This window comes from Verticillium dahliae, genomic scaffold, assembly GCF_000150675.1.
Source record: "Verticillium dahliae VdLs.17 supercont1.25 genomic scaffold, whole genome shotgun sequence".
NCBI lineage: Eukaryota > Fungi > Ascomycota > Sordariomycetes > Glomerellales > Plectosphaerellaceae > Verticillium > Verticillium dahliae.
In genome coordinates, this window is record NW_009276932.1 from 487,933 (window position 1) to 513,246 (window position 25,314).

The 25,314-nt window shown below is 58.3% G+C and overlaps 11 protein-coding genes across 11 annotated transcripts; 6 read left to right on the forward strand and 5 right to left on the reverse strand.

Annotated features, from left to right (window-relative positions):
* Positions 1-1,241: 1,241 nt before the first annotated feature.
* On the forward strand, positions 1,242-2,534 carry VDAG_09398 (uncharacterized protein; the record flags this gene model as incomplete). Its single annotated transcript, XM_009655700.1, has 1 exon — positions 1,242-2,534. One exon carries the CDS (start codon positions 1,242-1,244, stop codon positions 2,532-2,534), a length of 1,293 nt encoding a protein of 430 aa, XP_009653995.1.
* Positions 2,535-3,293: 759 nt separating this feature from the next.
* VDAG_09399 (TRI15 protein) lies at positions 3,294-4,444 on the forward strand (the record flags this gene model as incomplete). Its single annotated transcript, XM_009655701.1, has 3 exons — positions 3,294-3,403; positions 3,464-4,011; positions 4,071-4,444. 3 exons carry the CDS (start codon positions 3,294-3,296, stop codon positions 4,442-4,444), a joined length of 1,032 nt encoding a protein of 343 aa, XP_009653996.1.
* Positions 4,445-4,771: 327 nt separating this feature from the next.
* VDAG_09400 (uncharacterized protein) lies at positions 4,772-5,399 on the reverse strand (the record flags this gene model as incomplete). Its single annotated transcript, XM_009655702.1, has 2 exons — positions 4,772-5,331; positions 5,387-5,399. The coding sequence occupies 2 exons, from the start codon at positions 5,397-5,399 to the stop codon at positions 4,772-4,774; spliced, it is 573 nt and encodes a 190-aa protein (XP_009653997.1).
* Positions 5,400-5,827: 428 nt separating this feature from the next.
* On the forward strand, positions 5,828-6,847 carry VDAG_09401 (uncharacterized protein; the record flags this gene model as incomplete). The annotated part of the gene is made up of 2 exons (XM_009655703.1): positions 5,828-6,186; positions 6,253-6,847. The coding sequence occupies 2 exons, from the start codon at positions 5,828-5,830 to the stop codon at positions 6,845-6,847; spliced, it is 954 nt and encodes a 317-aa protein (XP_009653998.1).
* Positions 6,848-7,173: 326 nt separating this feature from the next.
* On the reverse strand, positions 7,174-10,131 carry VDAG_09402 (uncharacterized protein; the record flags this gene model as incomplete). The annotated part of the gene is made up of 1 exon (XM_009655704.1): positions 7,174-10,131. One exon carries the CDS (start codon positions 10,129-10,131, stop codon positions 7,174-7,176), a length of 2,958 nt encoding a protein of 985 aa, XP_009653999.1.
* A 969-nt stretch (positions 10,132-11,100) lies between these two features.
* VDAG_09403 (uncharacterized protein) lies at positions 11,101-11,465 on the forward strand. The gene has a single exon (XM_009655705.1). It carries the CDS (start codon positions 11,113-11,115, stop codon positions 11,221-11,223), a length of 111 nt encoding a protein of 36 aa, XP_009654000.1. The 5' UTR covers positions 11,101-11,112; the 3' UTR covers positions 11,224-11,465.
* A 1,294-nt stretch (positions 11,466-12,759) lies between these two features.
* On the forward strand, positions 12,760-13,440 carry VDAG_09404 (small nuclear ribonucleoprotein Sm D3). Its single transcript, XM_009655706.1, has 2 exons — positions 12,760-12,916; positions 13,002-13,440. Exons 1-2 carry the CDS (start codon positions 12,810-12,812, stop codon positions 13,267-13,269), a joined length of 375 nt encoding a protein of 124 aa, XP_009654001.1. The 5' UTR covers positions 12,760-12,809; the 3' UTR covers positions 13,270-13,440.
* A 453-nt stretch (positions 13,441-13,893) lies between these two features.
* VDAG_09405 (uncharacterized protein) lies at positions 13,894-15,795 on the reverse strand (the record flags this gene model as incomplete). Its single annotated transcript, XM_009655707.1, has 1 exon — positions 13,894-15,795. The coding sequence occupies one exon, from the start codon at positions 15,793-15,795 to the stop codon at positions 13,894-13,896; it is 1,902 nt and encodes a 633-aa protein (XP_009654002.1).
* A 328-nt stretch (positions 15,796-16,123) lies between these two features.
* Positions 16,124-16,624, forward strand: VDAG_09406 (ubiquitin-conjugating enzyme; the record flags this gene model as incomplete). The annotated part of the gene is made up of 1 exon (XM_009655708.1): positions 16,124-16,624. One exon carries the CDS (start codon positions 16,124-16,126, stop codon positions 16,622-16,624), a length of 501 nt encoding a protein of 166 aa, XP_009654003.1.
* Positions 16,625-17,020: 396 nt separating this feature from the next.
* Positions 17,021-19,809, reverse strand: VDAG_09407 (UBA domain-containing protein; the record flags this gene model as incomplete). Its single annotated transcript, XM_009655709.1, has 3 exons — positions 17,021-17,122; positions 17,174-18,069; positions 18,120-19,809. 3 exons carry the CDS (start codon positions 19,807-19,809, stop codon positions 17,021-17,023), a joined length of 2,688 nt encoding a protein of 895 aa, XP_009654004.1.
* Positions 19,810-23,827: 4,018 nt separating this feature from the next.
* Positions 23,828-24,761, reverse strand: VDAG_09408 (uncharacterized protein; the record flags this gene model as incomplete). The annotated part of the gene is made up of 2 exons (XM_009655710.1): positions 23,828-24,230; positions 24,658-24,761. 2 exons carry the CDS (start codon positions 24,759-24,761, stop codon positions 23,828-23,830), a joined length of 507 nt encoding a protein of 168 aa, XP_009654005.1.
* Positions 24,762-25,314: the final 553 nt, after the last annotated feature.

Below are 25,314 nucleotides of genomic sequence, written 5' to 3' on the forward strand. Positions count from 1 at the left end.
ATTCCACCTTTGCTCTGACTGATACTCTATCACATATCGCAACGACGCACCAGCGCCCGCCCTGCAAACTGCGTGAGGCGACTCGATACTCGCCAGCTTCCCCGCCCAATCAGCCCCCCATGGTGCCAGCGCGGTTCTGCACGTCTACGTTCCCCGGCGACGCAGCTCAACGTTTTGGTCACATCGCTCAACCATGTCATGACGGTTAGGTATGCCAGATGAAGACATGCAGCACCACCCAGCGCCCAGCACCCAGCACCCAGCACCCAGCACCCAGCACCCAGCACCCAGCAAGCACCCTGCAGTTGCTGAAGGTTGCCGTCGCTTGTTGATGCTACATGTATCCCACTCACCGTACGGTAGTCGACCAAAGATTCTCTCAAAGCCTGAACCCGAAGTCAGTCAGCCCAAAGTAACATGGGCAGGGTGCAAACTTGAAGCCTGACCGACTGACAGACCGACGCGACCGACGGCGGCGGCTTTCCCACCCCTCCCAAATAGTCCTGGGGGCTGGACGCCTGAGACCTGCCTGCGTGCCTCCTGTTGGTCTTTAGGCAATGCGCGTCGCAGTCATCATTCTGCCCTCCCCATCCGTCTTGTTGAAAGGTCTCCTTCTTCCGGTTTTGCTCCGTTGTTCACTGTTTCCGTCCCTCTTCTTTCCTCGTCAGCTCCTCTCCCTGCTCTTGCCTTGCCGTGTTGTCTCGCATCATCAGCTCCTCGGGTCGCACAACCATCACAGCCCCGGGGAACTCGTCCCAAACATCCTTGCCCGCCCAGGTGTTTCTGGCTTCTCTGCTTCGCAGGAAGATGCAGGTCGCCCTTGGTCATTCTACGCCCATCTAATCAACCAGGATACGCCGCTGTCGAGGCCTCGGCTCCTGCACTGGCCGGGAAGCAGTGACCAGCAACCAGCAGCCAGCAGCTAGCGTTGAGAGCATTCATCCGCCGCCCCAACGAACCGTCCGCGGACGTCCTGTTGGTCGTGACTTGGCCCTGAGCAAGGCAATATCACTATTGCTTCTGACAGACGATTTATAGGTCGAGATTGATCCTTCAACGTCCACCAGATAGACAGCGCGAGACCTCGAGCCCGACATGGTACATAGCGTGGCAACGATACAACATTCGACACCACCAACACATCAGATCTTTTGATGGCAAGCGCCTCCGGCCGCCTACACCTTCTATCTCCCAGCCTGCTGCCCAACTACTCCCATCGCCGACGTGGCCGCTAGCCCACCATGCCTTCGGTCGTCAAATCCATGACAGCCATCGTCGCCAGACCGCAGCAGATTCAACCAGCAACCATGGCGTCCGATGGCAATTTCGAGAAGTACACCCGCCAGCTGACCCTTGTCGAAGACTTCATCGCGTCTCTCCGCCAGAAGGGCCTGCACCAAACATTCAAGACCGTCGACTTCAAGCATCTGACCGAGACTAACCGTCTCCCCGGCAAGAATCACGCTCGCGTGGTGGTCAGGGCTCCCATGGGAACACGCCACGTATTCAAGGGATTTGACCTAGAAGCCTTCAACAAGCATGAGCATTCATTCTACGAACACCAGCGAGACACCATGCTGCACGAGATCCAAACCCTCGCCGCCTTGCCGCTGCATCCCAACATTATGCCCTGCCCCGAGACCCTGGTGACTGTCCTGGACCCTGACGGTGGCGAGCGGGTCTGTGGGTTTCTGCAGCCAGTCATGGAACGGGAAACATTGGACGACCAGATCACCAACGCTGGTGACGTCCGCATTCCCCTCTTGCGCAAGGCAAAATGGTGCTTCCAGATGGCTCGCGCTGTGCTTCACACCCACCGCATCGCCAGGACGTATCACATGGATGTCAAGCCTGGCAACATCCTCATTGACCAAGAAGACGGCATTCGCCTCATTGATTGGGAGCAAAGTGGTGTCTCCATGTTCACCCACTCCAAGGAAGCCACGATTGACCAAGAAGCATGGGAAGAACCTCCCTCTCCCCACGACGACTCAGCTCAGCCCGCCAAACCCAGGATCGTATACAAGCCCCACGCTGGGGCACCGAGAAAGAACTTGCATTGGGGCTATCCCGACTGGAACGTCTTTCCCATCTGGAAGAAAACGTGCCCTCGTGCAGCCGAGCTGGCTGAGGTGTTTAGTCTCGGTCGTGTCATGTGGATGCTGATGGAGCAGCTCGAACAGTCACCCAACCCGACCGTCTGGACCGCCAGGTCGGCCGATGTGCCCCAGAATTGGAAGGACATCATAAATCAGTGCATGGAATTGGACCCGAACGCTCGGCCTGACTTGGATGAGCTTGTTGACTTTTGGAGTGCAGAAGTTGAGAGACTTTCCGGCGCAAAGGGTGCCAGCAACGGCACGAACAACAGCACAGCGATCAGCACGAGTAACAGCATGAACAGTGGCGCAGGCAATGGAGTCAGCAAAAGCATCAACAACAGCATCAGCACAGGCGCTCGGAACGGCACCGGCAACGGCACAATCCACAACGGAAGCAACGGCGCAGGAAACAACACGTCTTCGCACGTGTGATTTGCTTTGTCCAGCAATGCATCTGTTTACGAAGAGGGGGGGCTTTTCTACTTTCTTACAGCATTATCAGGAGAGGGTTTGTCTGGTAGATCAAAATTGCTTCAGGGTCGTAGCCAGGGTGTTTCCGCCATTGCAGCATTGTCTTCCATGGGGTATCACGAGCATCATCAATTCAAAGTCTTTGTTCATTTGCCCTGCTGAACCTGTCGGGCATGTTTCACGCCTCGAAATTCCAGCCATGATGCAAATGATAGGCCTTAATTTGAGGAGGAAACACAACCGCTGCAACGCTCGTGTTGATCTTTCCGATCTCCTTGACATGGTCTGGAAACGGGGCTACAGCACCTACTAAAGTGGCAAAATACAGGAGGCGCATCCCTACAGTACATGATCCAGGCTGACGACCAAACAGTAGCACGACGCTAAGTGTGCCTCGATTTCCGCTTTGGGACAACTCACTATGAATCATCGTCCATCATGTCCACTGCAGCCATGTCAAGTTCGTCTACTAAGGTATGTTTGGACCATCTTGCTCAAAAGGCTTGGATATAACAGGCGTGGTGGTCACTGCGAATCACTTACACGAATCCTCAAAGTCTGAAGAGCTACCACAATCAAGCCACCACATCTGCCTGACGCAATACAATTATCCCAGCCCGTCTTTGTACCAAGCAAGACACACAGCCCACCCATTCCTGCAATCCGCGATTCATGACCGACACAACAACGAACAACACAGCCACAGGCACTACCACGACCATGGCCTCCAACGCCATCCGCCAACCCCAAGCATTGACAAGCTGCCGGTTGTGCGACCTCTCCTTCAGCAACGTCGCGGAGAAGCGCCAACATGCCAAAAGTGACTGGCAGTAAGCTTACTGTGACGATGGTTTTTTTTTTTTGGAGCGCTGCAGCTGACCAGTGAGTAGCATCTACAAAATTCGATGTCGCGTGGCGGAAGAAGGGACGCTCATGGCACCTCCAGAGAGTGCAGGCAGGCCTTCGACGAGGCGGGGGACAGCAGAGCGCGCTGCACCGATTTCTGCAGCATCTGCTTGTGCTGAAATGCAAGACCAAGACACCACTGATGACGAGGACGACGACGATGACGACGCTAATGACAGCCCATCAGAGGCAAACCCCAACATCGTCAAGTTCATCCCAAGCGCCTGCCTCTTCTGCCCCAAGACCAGCCGCGACTTCGAAGCCAACCTGTTACACATGCACCAAGCTCACAGTCTGGCCATCCCATTCCGATCCTCCCTAGCAGTGGACCCCCAGACGCTACTCTGGTTCCTCCACATGACCATCTTCAGCTACCGCGAGTGCATCTGTTGCGGGACGCGCCGCCGCACCGTCGTGGCCGTGCAGCAGCACATGCGCGCGGCGGGCCACTGCCGGTTCAGCGTCACCCCGGAGATGAACGAGCTCTACGACCTCGACTCGCTGGCCCGGCGCGCGTCGGCCCTTGACGTCCGTCCCGGCGCGCACGCGCTGCGGCTGCCGTCGGGGAAGCTCCTCGCGCATCGCGCGCAGGCGGCGGGGACACGGCTGCGGGACGCGGGCGCCCGGTGCGCGGCCTTCTCTGCTGGCTGCGGCGCCATATGCTGCGGGAAGCCCTTTCAGCGGGACGGGACGGCGCGGAGCCGGTGCTGGCGCTGGCGAGGCGCGATCGGAGGGAGCAGGCGCTCGCGGCTGGGATGGCGCGGTTGCGTGCTGCGGATCGGATGAGCGTTGTGCATCTGCCGCTGGGTCAGCAGCGGGCGCTGCTCGTGGCGCGCACCAAGGAGTTGGACGGGGCGAAGCGCGCCGAGTGGCGGACGAGAGGCCGTAGGGACCATGTTGGCAACGTGACGGCGATACATACGAACTGCTACAAGCAGGAGGTGCCCGTGTATATGAGCGGTTAGGTAGACGGACCAATGCCATGATCAGTGCACTGCAGTTCGCCTGAGACATGGGGCATAGAGGTGCCAAGTCTGCACGGTGCATCCAAGGCGGCCTGTTTGTTAGACAGGCAAAATAATATGCAAATGGGGATTTGCAGTCTGGCCAACTGTGTCAGCATGTTGCCCGACCTACACCCTCGCTATCCTACTTGCCGACCCATCAAGGGGCACGGTAAACGCTGAAAAATTCCACAAGAGCCACAACGCCTTTCTGAAACCCACGAGACCCAGAAGAAAAAGATGCTGAAACTGCCGCTGTCCCGGTAAACCCAAGAACCAATGCTCATTTCATTTCATGCTGAGACCCCCAAAGTACCGATCCAGCTCGGCCCCCTCGTCGGTGCCCATCTCGCTCGGCCCCTGTCCGCCATTGGCGTCCCCCGACAGCATGTCGACCTCGCCGCCCCTCGGCTGGCCGTCCGCGGCGACGTCGCCCTTGCGCTCGGGCTCCAGTATCCGCGCCTCGCTGTCGAGCCAGCCGGGCGCGACCTTGCGCTTCTCGGCGAGGTCCCGCGCGCGGGCCCTCTCCTCGAACTCGCGCAGCTCGCGCTCGGCGTCCTTCTGCATGCGCGTGATGTGAGCCTGCAGGGCGCGACACGAGGCGATGATGTCGTCGGGGTGCGCGGCGTGGCCGGACTGGGAGATGATGTACCGCGGTTTCGGGGCCGGCTGCTGGGGCGTCGAGGTGCCGTCTTCTGCTGGCGGCGCTTGGGTGGCGGAGGGGTTGCCGAGGATCGAGGGCGGTAGCGCCGAGGGCATGGCCTTGTAGTTGTAGGAGAGAGTCGTCGCCGTGGGGATGGAGACGAATGGGGAGACTGTGAGGGGGACTTGGTCGAGGAGGTGGGAGCCTGTGGGAGGGTGTTAGCAGTAACAAAGAGAGTAGAGGGACATGGGGCGTCGTACGGTTGTTGTACATGGCTGCTATGTAGGTAGTAGTCTCTGCTTGAAATTGAGATTGGTGATTGGAGTGTGGGACAGGCACCAGTGTCTGTAGATGCTTTGCGACGAGTTGTTGGGGTGGAAAGCTGCCGCGTCGCGAGGCGGCGTGAAGTCAATAGGAACAGGCAGTTACGTCAGCAGTCGCAGCCGCCGCCACAGGGCAGCCCGAGGCAGGTACAGGGCAGCACGACAGGCACTGAGGCAGCAACACTGGGGGTTATAAGGGAAGGAACTGCCAGGGTCCAACCCCGCACTAGCCATCACCCCATTGCACATTCCCCAGCCAGCATCCAAAGCATCCAAGGCATCCCGCCAATAACACCACGTTCACGTGTCGATAAGGGGGATAAGAGCTTCCAGGGATCTGCATCTTTCTGCCCCAGCGCTGTCGACACCCCCACCATCATGCCTCCCTTCTCCCCTCCATCATTGTCTTTGTCTGACGGAGCCAAGCCGAATATTCTGCAAGAGCTTTCCCAGATCGTCAGCATGTTGACCACTACCATTCGATCCCCGCCTTCGCTCGGAGACTACCTTCCGCTCGAGGAGTACGAGTCCCAAACCCCAGAGACCTTCTTCGGCGGCAAGCCTGTTCTGCACCACCATCTGCAAGGTGCAAAGATCTGGATTCCCAAGTCGCAGTCAGCCGCCCTGCCCATCTTCACCGATGCCTCTGCCGCCGTCTCTGCGCCTGAGGGTGCCACGCTCACAGGCATGACGGATGACTTGACGGAGCAGACCATTGACCTTTTCGTGAACTCAGAGTGCGCTTCTCCTGCCATCGCTCTCCCCTTTTGGCGTGCCTGACTGCTGACTGTTATGCTATCAAGGAACTTCACCATCTACAGCGCGGCCGCCACCGCTGGTGTCTCCATCCCCTATCCCGCCATCTCGATCCACGCTGTCAAGCAGGGCGGCACACTGACCGACGGCACCCCCCTGCATGCCATCTGGATGCAACTTGAACTGACCGACAACGCCGATGACGAAGGCAGCTCCGTCGACCTGACAATTGTGCCGCCCGTCGGTTCGAGCGTGCAGCAGCTCTACGCTGCCATCTCCGCGTGCTCAGATCTGCACCCCGATCCTGTGGAGGAGGACGACGATGAGGAGGAGGATCGAATCGTGTTTGAGGGCGAGCATGAGGCTCTTGAAGGGTTCTCTGGTGTCCTGAGAGGAAACGCCAACGGAGGGTTACCTCCTCCTTTCCCAGGAAGCTCGGGATGGATCACAGCCGAGAACGTTAACGAATACTTCGATGCCGACGGTAACTGGATTGGCGAAGGTGCTGAGGAGGGTGTCAGTGGTGAGCTGGGAGAGGGTGCTGGGAGGGTGAGGGCATTGGATGAGGTGAATGGACATGAAGGTGGCGAGGAGGATTCGGATAACAAAAGACCAAGGGTCGAAGAGGCTCCGCCATCCTAGGACGAGCGGAGGAAGCACAACAAAAAAGCGACCTCATCTGGATATCGGTCCACAGTGACGCCGCCTGCAAAACACAATCGTGTGTGAGAGGACCAACCACGAGTAGGTATGAAACCTTCTATTCTCAGCTTCCTATCTCTGGTATCGCTGAACTATGTGATAAGACACACACAAAAAAAGGACAGCCTGTGATCCAAAGATGCTGACCCAGGCAGGTATTAAGAAAGTTTCCGCAACCCAATACATACAAGGAAAGGGGCACTCATCCCCTATAGGTATGAATATGTTCGCAGATCAACACCATGAACAAAGAAAACTCGGAACGCTTAGATCCTGAGGGCACCTCCCTGTCGTCCCTCGGCTACCGACGATGGAAACCTCTCGGGCGAGCTCATCAGAAATCCGTCCTTGTCGTACAAACCCAGGCTGTCTGCGCTGGCGCGATTTCTTGTCGGCGTCCTGGTCCTCTCCCGTCCGCGGCTGACCTCCTCAGCATCGTCTTCCGGCATCTCCAGCGCGTCCACAAAGATCGGCTCCTTAACCTCGGCGAAGCGGACGCTCAGCCTGCGCTTCGGGCTCTCTGCCGTGCGAAGGCTTCCCTTGAGGCCGCCCCTCGTCAGAACAGGCACCGTCGATTCGCCGTTTTCCTTCTCCTCAAGAGAGTTCATCTTGGGTGCGACAGATGCCGGTCGCCCCTTGACGGAGTTGCGGTTTGAGCGGATGCCGTTGCGGGACTTGGGGCTCGGCGTACCCATGGACAGGTAGTTTTGACGTCCCGCGCGACCGGCGCGTGAATTGCTGCGCTCTGGGCTGAAGCCGCCGCCGCGGAGGTCGGCCACATCGTCAGCGGCGGTGGCAGCAGACGAGGCGACGCTGTAGGCGCTCACTTGGGAGTTCATACGACGAAGCTGAACGATCGAGGCGCCGAGCGGAGAAATGTGGGTTGGGGAGCCGCGGTTGATGGAGTTTTGAGGGCGGAGGATGAGAGTCGGGCTCATGGTCGGGCCAGGGTTCGAGTACGTTGAGGAGGCATTGGAGGGGCCGCGCGACGGTGTCGTAGACTGGGAGCGGCGGCGAGTGGGAGAGGGGGTCTTGGAAAGGAGGGTTGGGTCCGGCAAGGGGCGGGCGATTACAGGGCTGGAGGGTATCTCGGTGGGGATCCCGCCGGCAGCGATGATGGAGCGGCGGGTATGGAGGTTGTGAGTCGGGAGTTCAAGGTCATCGGCTTCCGCAGCATCTTTCTCGTGGGGCGAGCCCTGGATAGGGCGCAGGTTCAGGGGTGGCGGTATGACAACAGAGCGACGGCGGCGGTGGCCCTTGCGGTCCTCTTCGGGGGTGGAGGGGCTGGCCATCATGCTCGTGGCGCTGTTGCTCGTGGCGAAAAACTTGGGCTTCATGGTGACGACGCTCTTGGGGCGAACCGACGACTGGCCCTGCTTCTGGGCAGATGGCTCCATCATGATGGAAAGGCGGAGCTCATCTCTGTTGGACAATTGACCATCCTGGGCCGCGTTGAGAGGCGCCATGATGAGCGAGCTATTGCTCGCGCGGCGATTTCCTGAAATCTGGCCCAGAGCCCGGCTGTGGTCTTGGTAGGATCGGGTTTCGGGCATCTGCGGTTGTTGGGCCTCGCCGCTGGCTGAAAGACGACGCGGAGACCTCTCTGGCACCTGAGGCGCCGGCGGCGGGACGAGGAACGGGTCGCTCATCTTTGGTGAGTGCTGAATTCGCCTGGGCTTGAAGCTGCCACGCTGCTGGTTGGGATCAACTGGGTGCGCCCAGGGGATCTTCTCGCCTGTCTGCGTCTCATCATCTTCCTCCTCGCTGTAGAGGGTCGACAGAGCCGATGACACGGAGCTCGTCATGGACGGGATCGACACGCTGCGCTTGTGCTGCTGGGACTTCTGCTGTGAAGTCTCGGCGATCATGGCACCAATTGACGTCTGGCTTTCCCGGCGGTCGGGGCTTGACAAACCTGCAGGCATGACAGCGTCTTGTTCGGGCGTTGTCTCGCCGTACAGACTGTCCTGGTCAGACGCCATGGAGCACGTCGATTGCTTGCGCCTGTGCGTTGGCGTATACACATCAGGCTGGGCGGCCGTCTGCTGCGACTGGCCATACGCGATGGTACTGGTACGGGGGTTCATGGCGGCAGGGGCGCTCTGAGGTGTCATCGGCTGTGCCATCCTCTTCTTCGGGCTGGGGGTCTGCTGCTCGGGTACAATTTCCGTGCTACGATACTCGCCGGCGACGCTGCGCCTCTCGTTCCAGGCTGTGCCGGATTTGACGGGCGAGCCGCGCGAAGCCGGCGTGCGAACGTGGCGAGTGGCCCTGTTCGGGCCGGTGGTGCTGTTACCATTGAGGCGCGGGTCATTACGGATCGGGCTCGGGCTACCATCGTTGAGGCGCTGGGCCGTGTTACGGAGGATGGTCTGGAGGTCGGACTCTGTGTTGACCTGCCTGAGCTTGGCCTTGGGCGGGGGACGGGGACCGTTAGGAACGCTCTGGGGATTGACCGGTTCCTGCTCCTTCTCGTCCTGAGATTGCTGCTGCTTCTTCTGAAAGCCTGCCCTCAAGGCGGCGGCTCGCTTCTCGGCCATCTCATATGACGGCGTCCTGACAAGGGGCAGTCTTGACGTGGGTTTCTTGGCGTCCGGACGTTGCTTCTGCGGGCTGAGCGCGGCAGGCCGCGGCTGCTGGACGAGGGGGTAATTCTGGTGCTGATAGAAGATGGCCGTTTCCGGTTCGTCACGGTAGCCGAGGAGGTTGGGCAGCGTGGGCGTTCGCATGATGAGCCAGCTCTCCCGGAGACTGAACCCTTTGGACTCTCGCTTCGCCTTGACGACCTTGGGCCCGTGGATGGCGTCCTCGTCGATCCAAGAGTTGCACGAGTTCTTCCTCTTACGGCCCGCCGGCGACCCGAAGATGTTGAGGCTGCCGCTGTGTTTGATGGCAGGGAGGATGTGTGGCAGAGACCGCCTCGCCGTCTTGCGCGGCGAGACCTGTGGCGATTTCGTCAGGCGGCGGCGCTGTCGGGGCGGGCGAAAAGAGCCGTCCTTGGTTTGCGTTTCCGTCTCAGTGGAAACGTCGTCGTCCTGCTGCAGGCGGGCTTCTGACTCGGTCGCCAGGCGAGCGCGTTGGTTGCGTCGGTCCGTGAGCGTGACGAGGATGAAGGCGAGAGATACGAAAAGGAGGGCTCCGCCTGCAATGGCGATGGCGAGGACCCAGCCTACTGTAAGGCCGCCGCCGCCGCCCTCTTCTCGGGCTGCCACTCGAGGGGGCATCGTGACTGCTGTGTTTGACCCTGCTTCGAAGCGGATTCTGGTGGTTAATGTGACTAGACGGGCGGTTAAGCGAGCGGAGAACGATTGGGACGCGAGTATCAAGACTCGACAGTAAGGAAAAAAAAACAATGAACGAATGATGTCAGAACAAAACGAATGGACGACGCCGCGCTGGCGGGAATCAAGCTGTGAGCGAGCACAAGGTTAGTAGCGAAGGCAAAAAGGGGAGCATCGCCGCGAGATGGTGGGAAGAGCGAGAGGGTAGGTCGATCGCGGGTAATAAGGCTCTGGACCAGAATGGCACAACAAATCTGGCAGAGGTATGGGGAGGGCCCTCCTCTGCTGAGGCGCTGGCCCCAGCTGCGCAAAGAACGGGTGTGAGCCGGGCGTGGCAGTGACAGGCGGTCTTGGGTCAATGTCCGGCTGGAATGTGTTACTACAGGCAGCGCGGGGGCACATTCCTCAGGGGCGCGATGAGGATATGAGGTGCAGGAAGGCCTGTGCGTGTGAACGGATGTGAGCAGATGCATCGTGTCTGAACAGGTCTGGGGGAAGAGATTGGGGAGGCGTGATGGCAATGATCGGGCGTGGACTGCAACGCCATCATCGTCGATTTTTGGGTGTGGTGTTGAGGTCGGTGGTGATGGTGATGCATCCAGGTCAGGGGGTGGCCGATCCCCCCGCCACGACAGGCCACGGCACTCTTCCAGCCTCTTTGCACGACGCCTAACGTCATCATGGGATCGGCGGTGAGCAGTGGTAAACGATTGATTTCCGCGATGCGATGGCTTGCATCGGGCCATTCGTCCACCTGATGATGGGTGTCGTCGCACTGTCAGGGCGGCGTATGGGGCCTACGTCGACTGCCCGCTGCGCAGACCGCGTCACGTGTGAGACATGGCCAGAGTGCCAGCGTGTCAGATTGTCGATGATGCCTTGCGTCGTCTTTGATCCAGGCTCTCCTGGCTTGCCTGGGTGAAGATGGAGAGCTCAGGTGCTCGACTCTACGGGTCCCGATGGGTTGAGTTTGTGTACTGTACCCTGTCGACCGAGGCCTCGCTAGAGATTGTAGGGTTCCAGCGTACGCAGTGACCCGAGGGCTTTATTTCGTCAACTGCTTCCGCTTCGTGCCCACCATCTCCGTCGTCTACAAGAGCACATGGAATTGCTTTATTGCGAGTCTACGCAGCCATGCTCGAGAGCGCGGCTCGTGCCTTAGCTCTGGCTTCGGCATGATGCTTCATCAATGTCCTATGTTTTAATGAATCGTAATACATTGAAATGAATGAATGTTTTATGTGGCTCTCATCTCCTGGATAGGGTTTGAGCCAGTGCATGGTCTGATGCTTCATCATGCTATACCCTAGTCTTTGAGTATGTGGAAGGCTTTTGCGTTTGTGTTTTGGAGATGAGAGCTTTCAAAAACACTTCTGGAGGCTTCTGTTGCTCTTCACATGGATTTCATCAGTCAAATTGGGATATCGCTCTAGTGTTGAGAATGCACACACAATATGCCATGGGGTACGACTTCAAATACACTACCATAAGGTTGAGAAAGGGCATGTGGATGTAATGCTTGGCCATTCCGGTTTCATACGGTTCTCATGGAACCTGAAATCTGGGAGTAAATTACGAGGTCCAAATTTGCGTGTACGTTGGCGGTCAAGAATTTCGCGATCCGAACGAAGGACAACAGTTGTTGGTCTCTTGGGGGTCTCTAGTCAAGTAGAAAAATCAATACCCTCCTCCTTGAACTACGGATCGATGATCTTTCTTATAAGTAAAGCAATCCCTCGTTACTCTCGTTATTCCCTTCTACTCTGTAACCGTTTGCCAAACTGCCGGTGTCCCACGGTTGTCCCGTAATTGATCGAAGGTCCTGACATGAACTATGGCCTGGCAGGCTAGATTTCATTCTTGTGGCCGCCTAGTAGCGAAAGGCCAAGTATCACATCACCACATAGTTAAAATCCATAATATTCGAACTGAAAGAGCTTGTTGGGCGTGTTTCATCATGACAGATTGGTCAATTGGGTCGACTGCTTGTATATCAGTGAGTTCTTTCGTGAGGACATTTTCCGAGGAACTCCACGACGGGGTAGATTCTGCTGAGAAAGTGTTTAGTCCGCACAAGGACGATATCCATCCGCTAAATCTGGGTAACTGAGAGTCTAATAGAGGTATACGTTCATTATCTTCTCCTTTCACATCCATAGGGAAACGAATGTCTAGATGTTAGCGCGTCAATGGGAGGGACAGGAGGTCCTTCGATTTACACTCCAGGCCGACCAAAGCTGGATGCTCAGAACATCACCAAAAAGCCGTGAGCCAAGTGAATGCCGGGCTATCGTGGTCTCACTCTTGGGACTTCTCCAAAACGTAGTATTGCCTCCTCAGTTATTACCTTACGTTTCGGAGCAGGGCCCTGGCTTGCCTGCTTGCCTGCTTGCCCGAGTCTCATTGAACGCCGGGCTCACCAGCTGTCACCAGATGGCGCAAGCACATCCCCACGGATAAACCCCGCGGATTAACCCACGAGCTCAAGCTCCAAGCGCGGGCAGCTCCAAAAATCGGCCAGGCTCAATCAACCTCAGTCAACACCAGTCCACGATATCACGACCAGCCCGCGACACCGACGACACGACACCCCAGACCGCCTCCCCAGACCAACCGCCACAATGACTCCACAATCGGCATCCCATCAAGCTCCTCAACGAGGCCCAGGGCCACATCATCACCCTCGAGATCACCTCCGGCCAAACCTACCGCGGCAAGCTACTGGAAGGTCCGTCTCTCTTCTCCATCTGCATCTCTTGAGGAGACTCACCCATGGCAATCGTCACCGAGCTACGCGCTAACAAACCCCGCAGCCGAGGACAACATGAACATCCAGCTCAAGGACATCACCGTCACGGCCCGCGACGGCCGCGTCTCCCACCTCGACCAGGTCTACATCCGCGGCTCCCACGTCCGCTTCTTCATCGTCCCCGACATGCTCCGCAACGCGCCCATGTTCCGCTCCCGCAACCAGCGCGGCCGCGGCGTCGGCCTTGCGCGCGGCAGGGCGACCGTCAGCCGCGCGCGCGCCAGCGGTCGGGGCGACAGGCGGTAGACGGGGCTCGGCTCATTTACGGATGACGAACTTGAATTTTACACTTTTTTTTTCTTTTTTTGCGCTTCTTCTTCTGCTTCTCCAGATGGTTCTTGCAAATGAGGACAGAGGGTGGGGGACATGCTTTTGTTGGCATGCGCTGTGCTTGCTCGTGCAGCGCGGAGGGAAAGAATGGCGTTCCGGTTTTGGGAGGAGGTGGAGGGCTTGCGAAGGAAGAGGAAAGGAGAGCGTGGGCGAGCATGCAGGGGCTGGCGGGGCTTGCTGTGGTGAGGCGAGGAACCGTGACACCTGGCTGGCGGCGAGGAATCGCCCAGCCATCGTTGCAGGACGCGATGCGCCGCAGGGAGAACCCACCGCTGCGAGCAGAGTGTGCGCCCATCAGATGGAGCGAACGCAGAGGACCAGCAAGTCAAGGAAAGCCCCATGATGAAATACTCATGAACATGAAAAAAAAAGCGCCGTGCCGTGCGGGCAGGGGCGTGTCTGGTATCGTATCTATCAAAAGCTGCAGCAGCGTTGTGATGCTCGATGCTTGTGTATGCTCCCAACCAATGTCTATGAATACAAGGACATTTTTACGTTCCCCGCCTGTCCGTCACTTTTACAGCTCACTCTTGAGAGTGCACCTCTATTATGCACGTGATGCCCTCCTACTTCATCCTCGAAAGCGCATCCGCCGCCTTCTCCGTCAACTGTCGCGCAAGCTCCCTCTCCCGCCCATCCTCGTGAGCCTGCGCCGCGCCGCCCGTCTTGCCTTGGAGAACGTCAGCAATGCTGGCTTCCGCGCCGCGCACGGCCTTGCGGCCCTCCTCCCTGACGTCGCCCTCCCAAAACTCGCGCGCCGTCTCCCACTTTGTCTGCAGGCGCCGCAGGCTCCAGACGATGCCCAAGGCGGCGACGGCGCCGGCCTCGTAGAGCGTCGCGACGGACGACGACATGTAGAGCAGGGCGGCGAGAGACGTCGCGAGGCCCGACGTGCTCGAGGCCTGGAGGACGAGTTTCTGCGCGAGCGCCTGCAGCGCGGGCACCGTTTCCGCGTAGAGGTAGCGGCGCGTGAAGGCGATGTGCGTGGGCCACTTGGGCGTCGGGCGTGCAGCGATCGCGGGCGCCGGCGCCGCGGCAACGGGGGGCTGTTCCGACGCGGGGAGAGGTTGCGCGTAGATGGGCGCGCCGGCCGTGGTGGCTGCGCCTGCTTGTTCGATGCGGCCCGCGAGGTAGACGAGTTCACGCTCGGCGCTGGGGAGGAACCGCTGGCTCAGGATCTCGCTGGTCAGGTAGCCGACGTCGTCGACGCGCCAGAAGAGCTTCCACCAGCCAAGTTTCCGCCATCTCCTGCCTGCGAATGCGAGGTCGAGCTGCTTCTGCAGTTCCTCGTGCGCCTCCTGCGACCAGGCGGCGAGACCGCTGTTGAGTGCCGCAGACTCGGGCGACGACGCCGTGGTTGACCTGTCGGAGAGGAGACCGCCCAGCTGCCTCGACTCGGCATCTGCGATGGCCGTGGTCGTGTTATTCAGCAACGACGTGATGAGTTGTCGCAGCGCCGTTTTCGTCGCGCCATCCTGGGCCTCGGCGCCCGTCTTTAACCAGGCGACCAAAGCAGGGATGTTGCTGCCGTTCCACAGCCGCTCATACTCCATGGCGTTGCCAATGTTCTCACGGAACAAATCGACTCCCTTGCCGGCCGCCGCCACGTCAATCGGCTGGAACGTGGTGCTCTCATCCGACTGTGTCGCGGTGAACCCCGGCAGATCCACAGCAGCCAGCACGGCATGCCTGTTCTGCAGTACCGGCAGCGTCGCGACGGCAGCGGCGCCCATGAGGCCCCTCGTGACGACGAGCGCTTTGTGCACGGGCGTCGTGATGGGGTTGTAGCGGCCCGTGTTGGAGGGGATATCGACCGTCGGCACCAAGACGGCCTCCTCGGCGTCCACGGCGCCCAGCTCCCCGGCGACGCCCCCCGCCAGAGGGCTGACTTGTGTCAGGAGCAGCTCGAGGTGCAAGCCGTTGAGGCCGGGCCGCGAGACCTCGAGCTCGTGCAGCAGGTTCGTCTTGGCTATCGTCAGGCTGGCGGCATGGTGCTGGGGCTGTGCTTGTCGGATCCGCACGACGAGGGGCTGGCGGGGATCGTGCGTCGCAACCTGCTTCTCCCAGTCCTGCTCCGAGGCGAGAGGGTCGGCGAGGAGGAGACGCAGGAGGTCCTTTGCCGTTGTGCCTGGCTCGGCGCCATGGGCGAGACCGAGGATCGCGACGCGAATGGATTCCTCGCCGGCCGGTTGACGCAGGCCTTGGAGGGCAAGCTGCAGGCGCGAGAGGTTGATGTAGTTGGGGGCGTGTTTTTGGAGATCGAGAAGGGTATCGATGAGCTCGGCACGGGGATTCGAAGGTGCCGTTGGCGTCGTGGACTGGAAGCGGCGAGGTGTTCTGCGCATGAGGGCGCTGGAGCTGAGGGCGCAGAACAGGCAGGCGGGGGTCCTGGCAAGCGATGGCCGGGGCTGGAGGGTCGAAGCAACCGAGCGGCCTGCGATGGCGCGCAGGGGGATCCGCGAGGTCATGGTGGGCGAGGGAAGAGGGGATGGCCCTGGACCATGGGCAAGATGTCGATTGTCGATGCTTTCTGCTTCTGGATGCTTGATCCCGATGCTTCAGACGGAAGCTTCAGACCAAAGTTCATTGACAGTGGAGCTCTGAGGTTCCGAGCTGCTTACTAAGGCACATCGGCAAGGGGGAAGGGGGAAGCAGCGAACGAAGAACCCCGCCGAGCACCTGTCACCAGGAACAGGAACAACGCCTAGGAATATCTCCATCACCAACCAACACAAGAATCAGAAGAACCAAATACACCCCCAGCCGGCGATTGAAGACATCCAAAAAAAAAAAAAAATGGCCCAGTCCACCGCCCACCGCCGCCTCCTCCAAGAATACCGCGCCCTCACCAACAACCCCCCCGACGGCATCACGGCCGGCCCCGTCACCGAAGACGACCTGCTGCACTGGGAGGCCCTGATCCAGGGCCCCGAGGGCACGCCCTTCGAGGGCGGCGTCTTCCCCGCCGAGCTGCGCTTCCCCAAGGACTATCCGCTGGCGCCGCCGTCGATGCGCTTCCTCGCCGACGTCTGGCACCCCAACGTCTACCCCTCGGGCCTCGTCTGCATCTCCATCCTGCACCCGCCCGGCGACGACCCCAACCACTACGAGCACGCGAGCGAGCGCTGGAGCCCCATCCAGAGCGTCGAGAAGATCCTCATCAGCGTCATGAGCATGCTGGCTGAGCCCAATGACGAGAGCCCTGCCAATGTCGAGGCTGCCAAGATGTGGCGCGAGAGGCGGGGCGAGTATGAGCAGAAGGTGCGCGATGGCGTCAGGCGCATGCTGGGGCTGTGATTGTTTCTTCTGCGTGGGATGATGAACAAGATGTGAAGCGTGGCTGGACGATGCAACGAGAGCGTTTCACGACGCGGGAACAGCACGAAAGCCGGCAGCACGAAAGCCGGCAGCACGAAAGCCGGCAGCACGAAAGCCGGCAGCACGAAAGCCGGCAGCACGAAAGCCGGCAGCACGAAAGCCGGCAGCACGAAAGCCGGCAGCAGCAGGCCGGCATACATAGCATGGCGTTGGGGGCTTGTGAATTGAATAATCCGTCTACCCAGCCCGAGTCCGTCTAATGCCCCGTCTAATTAAACTCCATGGCCTGCTGCCCTTGTCCATGGCCTGCTGCCTTGATCCTTGGCCTCCTGCCTTGATCCTTGGCCTCCTGCCTTGATGCACGCCAGCAACCGCCTACAAGCCGTTCTCCGACTTGAACTTGTCCCAGCTCTCGTTGAGCGTCGCGAACACGGTCGCCGCAATGAGCCTGACCTCGGTACTGGCGTCCTGCGCAAGCTGGTTCGAGTCAGCACATGTCTGTTGTCCATCGACACGCCATCAACATACCTTGTCCGGGTGGCACTTGGCAATCGCCTTCATGTACGCAATCTTGACCTTGTTGGCCATGACGAGCTCGTGCAGCCCGACCTTCTTCCACCCGCTGCCCTCCCAGAGCACCGCGTCGAGGCTTCCCAGCAGGGCGCGCAGGTTGTCCCGCTTGCCGTCCCGCCACGCCGCGACCCGCGCGTCGACCTTTTCCGACAGCGCAAACTTCTCGTCGTCCTCGGCCGCCGCCGCCACGTTCTGCTGCCGCAGCCTCTCGACGGCCTCGGAGCTCTTCTGCTGCGTCGCCGCCGCACGTGGCCTGACGGGCGCTCGTGCGGGCGCCGCCTTGGGTTTGGGTTTGGGTTTGGCCTTCGGCGCGAGAGCCGCCTGGCACCGCTGCCTGCCTGCGACGGCCGTGGGTCCGCCGATGCCGCCCTGCACGCACGTCTGCCACACGGCACCGGCCTCCGCCCAGCGCTCCATCTGCTCGAGCGCCTCGGCCTTGCGGCTCAGCGCCTTGGCGTAGAGGTCGCGCATGTCGCGGCGCTCCTCGGCGCCAGCGTCCGTCGTGACGCTGACATGCTCGCCCTGGCCCTGAGAAGGGCCTATGACCTGCAGCGCGGCGTCGGCATCCTCGACAGCCTTTTTTGGCTCGCCGTTCTTCAGAGAGGTGAGGGCGCGGTTCGTAAGAATGACAATAGCGAGGGGGTGGGTGGATGGCACCGCTGCGAGGGAGCTGGAATACGATGCATGGGCAGAGGCATAGTCGCCACGCTTGAAGTGCTGGGTGCCCGCGAGGCGGTGCTGCGCGGACTGCGCGACAGCTGCTGGCGAGATTGGTGGGATTCGGCGGGCGGAAGCTGTTGCCCGTGGAGCGGCAGCGGGCGTGGGCCGCTTGACGGGCTGAGCAGCCTGTGCTGCACGCTGTGGTAGTGTCGTCTGGGGCTTTGGTGCTTGCGAGTTGAACGTAGATCAGGCTCCTCCTGCGGTGCTGCCGGCTGGGACTGTGGCTGGGGCTGAGGGGTGGCCTTCTTCCTCCTGTGCGGGCTCACATAGGATGAGAGACTGTCGTCCTCCATCGCAAGCTTGCTGGCGCGGGCCCTTGAATCGGGAATGACGGGCGCCGACTGCTGCCACCTCGGCGCCGGGCTGTTGCGTCCAGATGACGGGCCAGCCGACAGAGCCGGGGACGGCCCGCGCGGCGACGCCTTGCGCTCGTCGGGCCGCGGCGCTTGTGGTCTCTGCGCTGGTCTCCTCTCTGGTCGCGCTCCAGAGTCGAGCATCATGGCCTCGTCCGTCGCTTCTGCAGCTTGTCTGCTGGGTGCAGGCGCGCCCTGTTCTTGCTGTGCCGAACGCATCCACTTCGGCTGGCTAGGGTCTCCCTCGGGCTGGTTGAACTCGGCGTATGCCTGCGCGACCTGTTTCTTGCTCGTCTTCCAAAACGAGTTGGCCGCCTTGAAGACGCTGCTTCCCACAGCCGCGGCGGCCTTGGAGAGGTCATCGCCAGCGGCAGGTGACCTAGAATCCGTCCGCCGAGGTCCATCGGCTCGTCCTACGTCGCGATGTCTCCTGGACTCGGCCAGGGGGTCCTTTCCCTGTGCCTTCGCTTTTGATAGCCGATGCGCATCGTCGAGTAGCCAGTTCGCCGCCGCTTGCACGTTGAGGCCAGCACCACTCTCCGTCAAGCCCCGCCTGGCGTTTTCGGGTGTGAAGCCATAGCCCACGAGCTGCGCGACAGCATCATCAAACTCGTCCGACTGGCCTTTTCCTCTTCGCCGAGGTTGCACAGGTGCTTCATCGTCTGAGCTCGAGTCGAAGCCCTCGATAGGCTTTCCTGCCTCGGGCTGCTTCGGTTGTGGGGTGTGCTTGCGCCGTACCTCCTCCACCGGTTTCGCCAGGTCACCCAGAAAGTCGTCATCGTCCGCCGTGTTGATCGACGCCGCCGGTACCGCAGCGGGCGCCTTTCCCTTCATAGTGTTCAAGCCGAAAGGGTCGTCGTCGTCGTCAAAGTCGACATTGCTCGTGCTCGCGGCGGGCGCCTTGTTCCAGGCGGTCGGATCGCTCAAATCCAGCGCCGGCGAGACGGGCTTGGGAGCCGGCGGGGGGTAGTGGCTCGCATTGTCAACCTTGGTGTCCTTGTTGAAGGCCGCAAACAAGTCATCGTCAGCGCTGGTGCCGACGCCGTTGCCGCTCGACGTGGCTGGGGCGCGCGAGGGCGGCGCCAGCGCAGGCGACGCCGTGCGCGACGCAGCGCTGCTGTTGCCGAGCGTGTCCCAGAACTGCCCGCTGCCGAAGCTCGTCTCGGCCTGTTTCCGCCTCTCCTCGGCCTTTTGCCTCTTCTCGGCCTCGAGCCGCTCCTGGCGCTCGCGCAGGGAGAGGTTCGCGTTGGGCTTGGCGGGGCCGCCAAAGTTGAGGAGGTTGCTGAAGCTGTCGGCGGGGGCGGCGGGGGGTTTCGTCTGGCCGCCGCCGATGACGGGCGGCGTCGAGGGCTTGCTCTGCGTCGTCGAGAGGGGTGTGTTGCGGCCGGACTGGAAGGGCGAGGGCGAGGGGTTCAGTTGGGCTGAGCCGTAGTAGTTGGCGCCTGGAGGGATGGAGGGGGCTTTTGGCTGTTGTTTGGTGCTCGATGCGGACCAGTCCAGCCCGGAGAGGTCGTCCATTTTGGAGGTGGGAAACTTGGGTATCGATGTAAATCTATTGTCGGAGGATCATGGAGTGCGGTTCATAAGGTCGTCAGAAGGAGATGCGGGATGCAATGGCATGTGTCGTGTGAGGTCGAGCGAGAGGGAGCAAGGAGCTCCAGGCCAGCTGGTGCTTGCCGTCTGTCGTGACACGCGGCGGGGCGCATTGCCTGCTGACATAAGCCGCTGTCCTCACTGAACACGTTGCCTACCTCACCACCTTGCCTTCACAGCTTGCCTTAACAGCTTGCCTACCTAGGTAGGTAGGTAGGTAAGGTACCTAGATTAGGTAGGCAGCTGAGAGAATCGTGGTCAGACAGTCTGCATGGCTCCAGTCATTCATGTTCTTTGTCTGAATTTTTCATTGACCCATCTGCTCATGCGCGGTCCGTCTGGTGTCAACTGCCTGGCCTCACGTCTTGAACCATGCATGTTCCAGCAACTGATCAACTGTAGGCCTCTTGGAAACGTCATACTGCAACATCCATTGCAGCAAAGACAGAATTGCCTTTGTCTTCTGTGTTGAGAATCGCTGGGGCTGCAAGTTGCGCAAGTCGAGTATCTTCCGCGGAGCATTGAGAATGGAGGATACGCTGGGGGCCATGGGCTCGAGGACCAAACATGGGTGCTGCCCGTTTGGACCCTCCTGGATGAAGGAGTCCAGAAGAGCCACCACAAAGCGTGAATCAGAATCTTCAGGCGCTTTGCTCGCCAGGTTTTGTTGAATGGCAAGTCATGCGCGGTTGCCGTGTTTAGAGACACCAATCTTTAGGACAACGAATTGGTTGGACCTGGTAGACTGTCATTAGTCTGGCTCAGTGCACACATTACTGAAGGCCAACCTAAAGTCCCACGCTAGCCAAACAGTCGAATATGACCCATTTCCAAGTTTACGGATGATTTCGTACCGATCGTTCATGATGTCTCCGAGATGGGTAGGGTGGAACCCTCCTGGCCGATAAGACCCGCCACCCCCCAACCGCCCACCCCCCAACCGCCCACCAGAATACACCAAAAATAGCGATTTACAGGGGTCTATATCTCCACTAATAGTAAAGCTAGATATCTAGATTTTCTATATAATAATATTTAGGCTATAAATCTAGTATAGTTAAATTCTTATCTTATCTTAAAGCCTATAGCTCTTATTATAAGCTATTTAAATAGCTTAATAATAGATTATATAGTAACTAGTTTTAATAATATAAATATATTAAGCTATATATTAAATAAGTTTAGGGTTATAATAAATTATAATAAAACTCTAAGAATCTAGTTCTATATTCTTAGCTTATAATACTTAGTCCTTAATAAGCTACTAAAGTAATTAGATTCCTCTATAGTAAGTTTTAATAGAGAATCTTAGAAACTCTATATTATAGGGGCTATAAGTTATCTTATAGCTTTATTCCTTTAAATAAGCTTACTTATAGAGATATAATAATTATAAAATATTAAAAGTCTCTTTATATTATTTCTTAGGCTTAGTATAAATTTTATTAGGGTTATTAGGAAAATGCTAGTTAAAATAAAAACTAGATTTCCGAAAATTATATCTTCTTCTAAAGTTATAGTATCCTCTTAAAACTCTAATAGTAATATATTAATAGCTTAATCTATACTATATAGAAAATCTAGATATCTAGCTTTACTATTAGTGGAGATATAGACCCCTGTAAATCGCTGTTTTTGGTGTATTCTGGTGGGCGGTTGGGGGGGTGGGCGGTTGGGGGGTGGCGGGTCTTAAGATTCATCCCATTCGCATGGGATGCCAGTCTCCGTAAACCCACAGTCTCTCTGTCTGGCAAATGCCTGCGCCGGCGGCGTTGCTGGCTCTGACATATTGTTTTTGCAGGAAACGAGCGTAGGAAATATCGTGTCGTAGAGAGGGGAGAGATGAGGAGCGCAACCGAACTCTTTGGCTGGCTGCTGTGGCACTAAATGTGCTGCGGCGCTTCGAGACGCTCTGTGATGGGCTGGTTTAATGACCGTCACCATTGCAGCCTTATTCCTATTCTCGGTACTCCCTTACTCTCTGCTTTCAAGCTTGGAGTCGCATTCAACACATCACCACATTTCTGAATACTTGGCATTAGATGATTAGTTTGGAAGTATTGCTTGCGAATACATGGCATTAAATCAATAGTTCGGAAGTATAACTTGCGATCTGCGGACTTACGCCATGTGTCTTCACGCCATCACTCCCGATACCTACCCGGCCTTTCACTGACGTGGTGGATGTTGCTATTAGTCACGCGTCAGTGAGTTGATGAGTAGATATCGACCTCGCTCGTGGAACCAATGCCATGTTGTTGTGTCTTATTAGCGGTAAAGACAGACACGTGAAGGAGCGATTCGAGTCCTTACCAGATGCTCCAAAGGTAAAATCGACATCAGCGCCTCGCCTGCGGCAGCGGACTTCATAGACGAGGGCATGGGAACGCGTTCGCGAAACGAAGGACGTGGACATGTCCTCAGTTTGATTATAATATAGTATCAGCCCAGGGAAAACTAAGGTACCCTCATGTACACCAAAATTGAGGTGATGGCTGAGAGCAAGGTCATAACTCCAGAGGCAAACGTTCAGCAAGCGAGAAATCTGTCCAAGTCGCTAGCGCCGGAGATGTCTTATGTAGTTCTACGACTCCACGATATGGATCTCGCGAACTATTAGCAAATCTTCTCCTTGCTTGAAATACTTGTTCACAGGTCTCGCTCTGTAAGTCACCAGGCAATGAGTTCCTGGAGAGCAAATGGGTTGATCTTCATTAAAAGATTTTGAGGCTTGGTCGGAGGTCCAATCCTTCTTTATGCGAGGCCCTAGGCTCATTACACCGTTCAACCCTGGCGTCACCTTGGGTTCACCTGCCAAAGTCTCATGCGCGGCGATTCATTTGCGAGCTGGTAGCGGCGGGCTTTCATGACGGCATCTCGCTCCAGCTCCAGTGACCGCTGTCACTTGACTCAACCATCAAACATGAGTTGTGAAGTCTTCGTAGTTGGCCAGCTCCTTGGCTGGGTACCTATACCTAGATGGAACCATCAAGACAGAAATGACAGCACGTGATGGTCTGGCAATATCGCAGTGAAGCATGGCATGGCTGGGGTGCTCACGCATTACTGGTCACGTGTGGTCAATGCGAGCGAGCAAGACCAATAGTGGAAAGAGGAAAATAATAAGAGCAAAACCACCAAGGCCGGCCGCCGTGTTGTGCTGTCGACCTTCAAGCTATCCATTCCCTCGGCGCAAGGGACGTCTTGTCGTGCACGAGGGCGAAATAGTGATCACCCGCACATGTCGTCATAAAGCGGGACATTTTGGTCACAGTAAGACATCAGCCATGTCACGGAAGCCGATGACTCGTTTCGACAGAATTCCAGAAGACAATGGCCCGTGCCTGCTGTCGACCAGCTGGCGATTCGGCATCCTGGCAGACGGCTACAGTAACTTCGCGGCTGCGCCCACCCCTGGATCGAAGTTCAAATTCCAGGTGAAGGTAGGGGGTGCTAGGTGGCGCTTATTGGCCAGCGTTGTAGCGTCGAGAAGAAGATCCGAAACGGGTTTCACTCCTGGGGCTGAAGGAACAAAGGGTGAACCTCGAGAGGGGCCTTGGCACGAACAATTTCCTTGGCACAATTTCGCTCCCCAGAATGTCCATTTGCTGGTGATGATGTTCGCGGCACTGGTCGGCTTGGTTGCTTTGCAAGATTCAGGACCGCCGTTAGACAGAATTGCCTTTAGAAGGAGCAAGCATGTTGGAGATGCGTATTTCAACAGCACCAAAGATACCGCGGCGTCGGACCGCGCCACGGCACCGCAGAGCGGTCCATCGTATCAGAAACAGCAGGCGTGAAATGACAGGCGAGAAGGAGGCGCTGTAGTGCGAGGAGGTCCCGCAGCGTTAGCGTCGGATTCAGAGGCCACCGAGGGCAGATTGAAGCAGATTGAAGCAAATTGAAGCAAATTGAAGCAAATTTGCGCAATCGTCGACGGGGCCTAGACAGAAAACTTGGTTGCGCAACGACAAGGGCGCACATAGAACAAAAGGCGAAGCGTATGGGTTGGCTGACGAGCGTCAAATGTAGTGCGACAGTCGACAGCGTGCAGTTGGTGGTCGCGAGGCGGCCAGCGCACATCGGAATCAGGCCAATCTATGAGTTCGTCGGGAATTGGCCAGTTTGACGTGGTGCGACGTGGACCTTGGGACGATTGTAGGCTCGTGCTTCGTCGTAAGGAGGGGTGTCCCTGTTTGTCAAAAGGCGGTGCGCGCTGCTGGTGCTGGTGCTGGTGCTGCTGCAAGATCTGGTGCCGCGCGTGGGCAAGATCGCGTCTGTCGCGCGCACGGCTGACGCTGGAGTCCAAGCCGTCATGAGGAAGACTGACATGGTGGCAGGAGAAGCTATTGGGGTCAAATGCCCATCATCATGAAGGTAAGATTCCACGAGGCGGCGCACCGGCACGCGCCATGGAATAGTACCAAGGAGGGCAGTGGCGATGCAGTGCCAGACTGGGTGGCAGGAGCGATCGATGGTGGGACAAGCAGCACTAGCAGCTAGCAGGCAACGGCGCGCAGCGGCAATCAGCAGCCCAATGCGCCAAGGCATGTGCCTGCCTCACCTGGCTCACTTGGCTCACCACTTCTCAGGGGAAACAACCACTCACAGCCACGTCCAAAGTTCGGGAAGGTGCCGCCGCCCAAGGCGTTAGCGCCCCCCTGACTTGACTCGTCTGGATGTCTCCGCCCCCCCCCTCCCCTTGAGGAGCCGTTCAGGTCCCCGGACGGTCCCTGGTGTTGATCATGCCGGCACAATGGCCCCGCAACTCACCCAATGGCGCGGCAGAAGCGCGCCCCCCAAGTGGTAGGCAGCGTCTCCGTTCCCCACTCTGCTGCCACCCCCGAGATCTGATGTTCCCCCTTGCCATTTCCCATGTTGCGCATTTGGCACTTTCCGCTGAACATCCCTCCTTGCTGGAACTTGGCACTTGCTTCTCTCGTCCGTAGGCGCCCTTTCCCTTTATGCAGATCTCCGACGACAGCGCCCATCTCGGACGAATTGACATTCCTGATCGTCGCATGAGCATGAGCCTCAGCTGCGCGTAGCGGCTGTGCGTACCTCGCTGTGCGTACCATGTACACGCTGTGCGTACTGTAGATGCTGTGCACTGGTCCCTGCGCGACGCCTTCAGGTGACGGTGATGCTATGCGACGACTCGATCATCATCGCCCGGGGCGCTATTGTTGGTTCGGCCCTTCTGACGCGAGACGTAGTACCGAGGTCGACACCTGGCGACGCGGCGCAACATGCACCATTGGCCTCTTGACACTTGCTTCCATTCACTGGTTGCTTGTCCTGCGAGGAAGACACAGACAAATGCCTGGCCGAGTTTGTGCAAGGCAAACAATCTCCTGATGCCCGGCTCTCCCCATCTTCAGACAGATCCACAGGATCATCAGAGTCGTATGTGCCGACAGTGCCGTCAAG

Coding starts and splice junctions, on each gene's coding strand:
- VDAG_09403 (XM_009655705.1), top strand. CDS start 11,113: ATGGAGAGCTCAGGTGCTCGACTCTACGGGTCCCGATGGGTTGAGTTT.
- VDAG_09404 (XM_009655706.1), top strand. CDS start 12,810: ATGACTCCACAATCGGCATCCCATCAAGCTCCTCAACGAGGCCCAGGG. Junction 12,917..13,001: donor CCGCGGCAAGCTACTGGAAG/GTCCGTCTCTCT, acceptor CAAACCCCGCAG/CCGAGGACAACATGAACATC.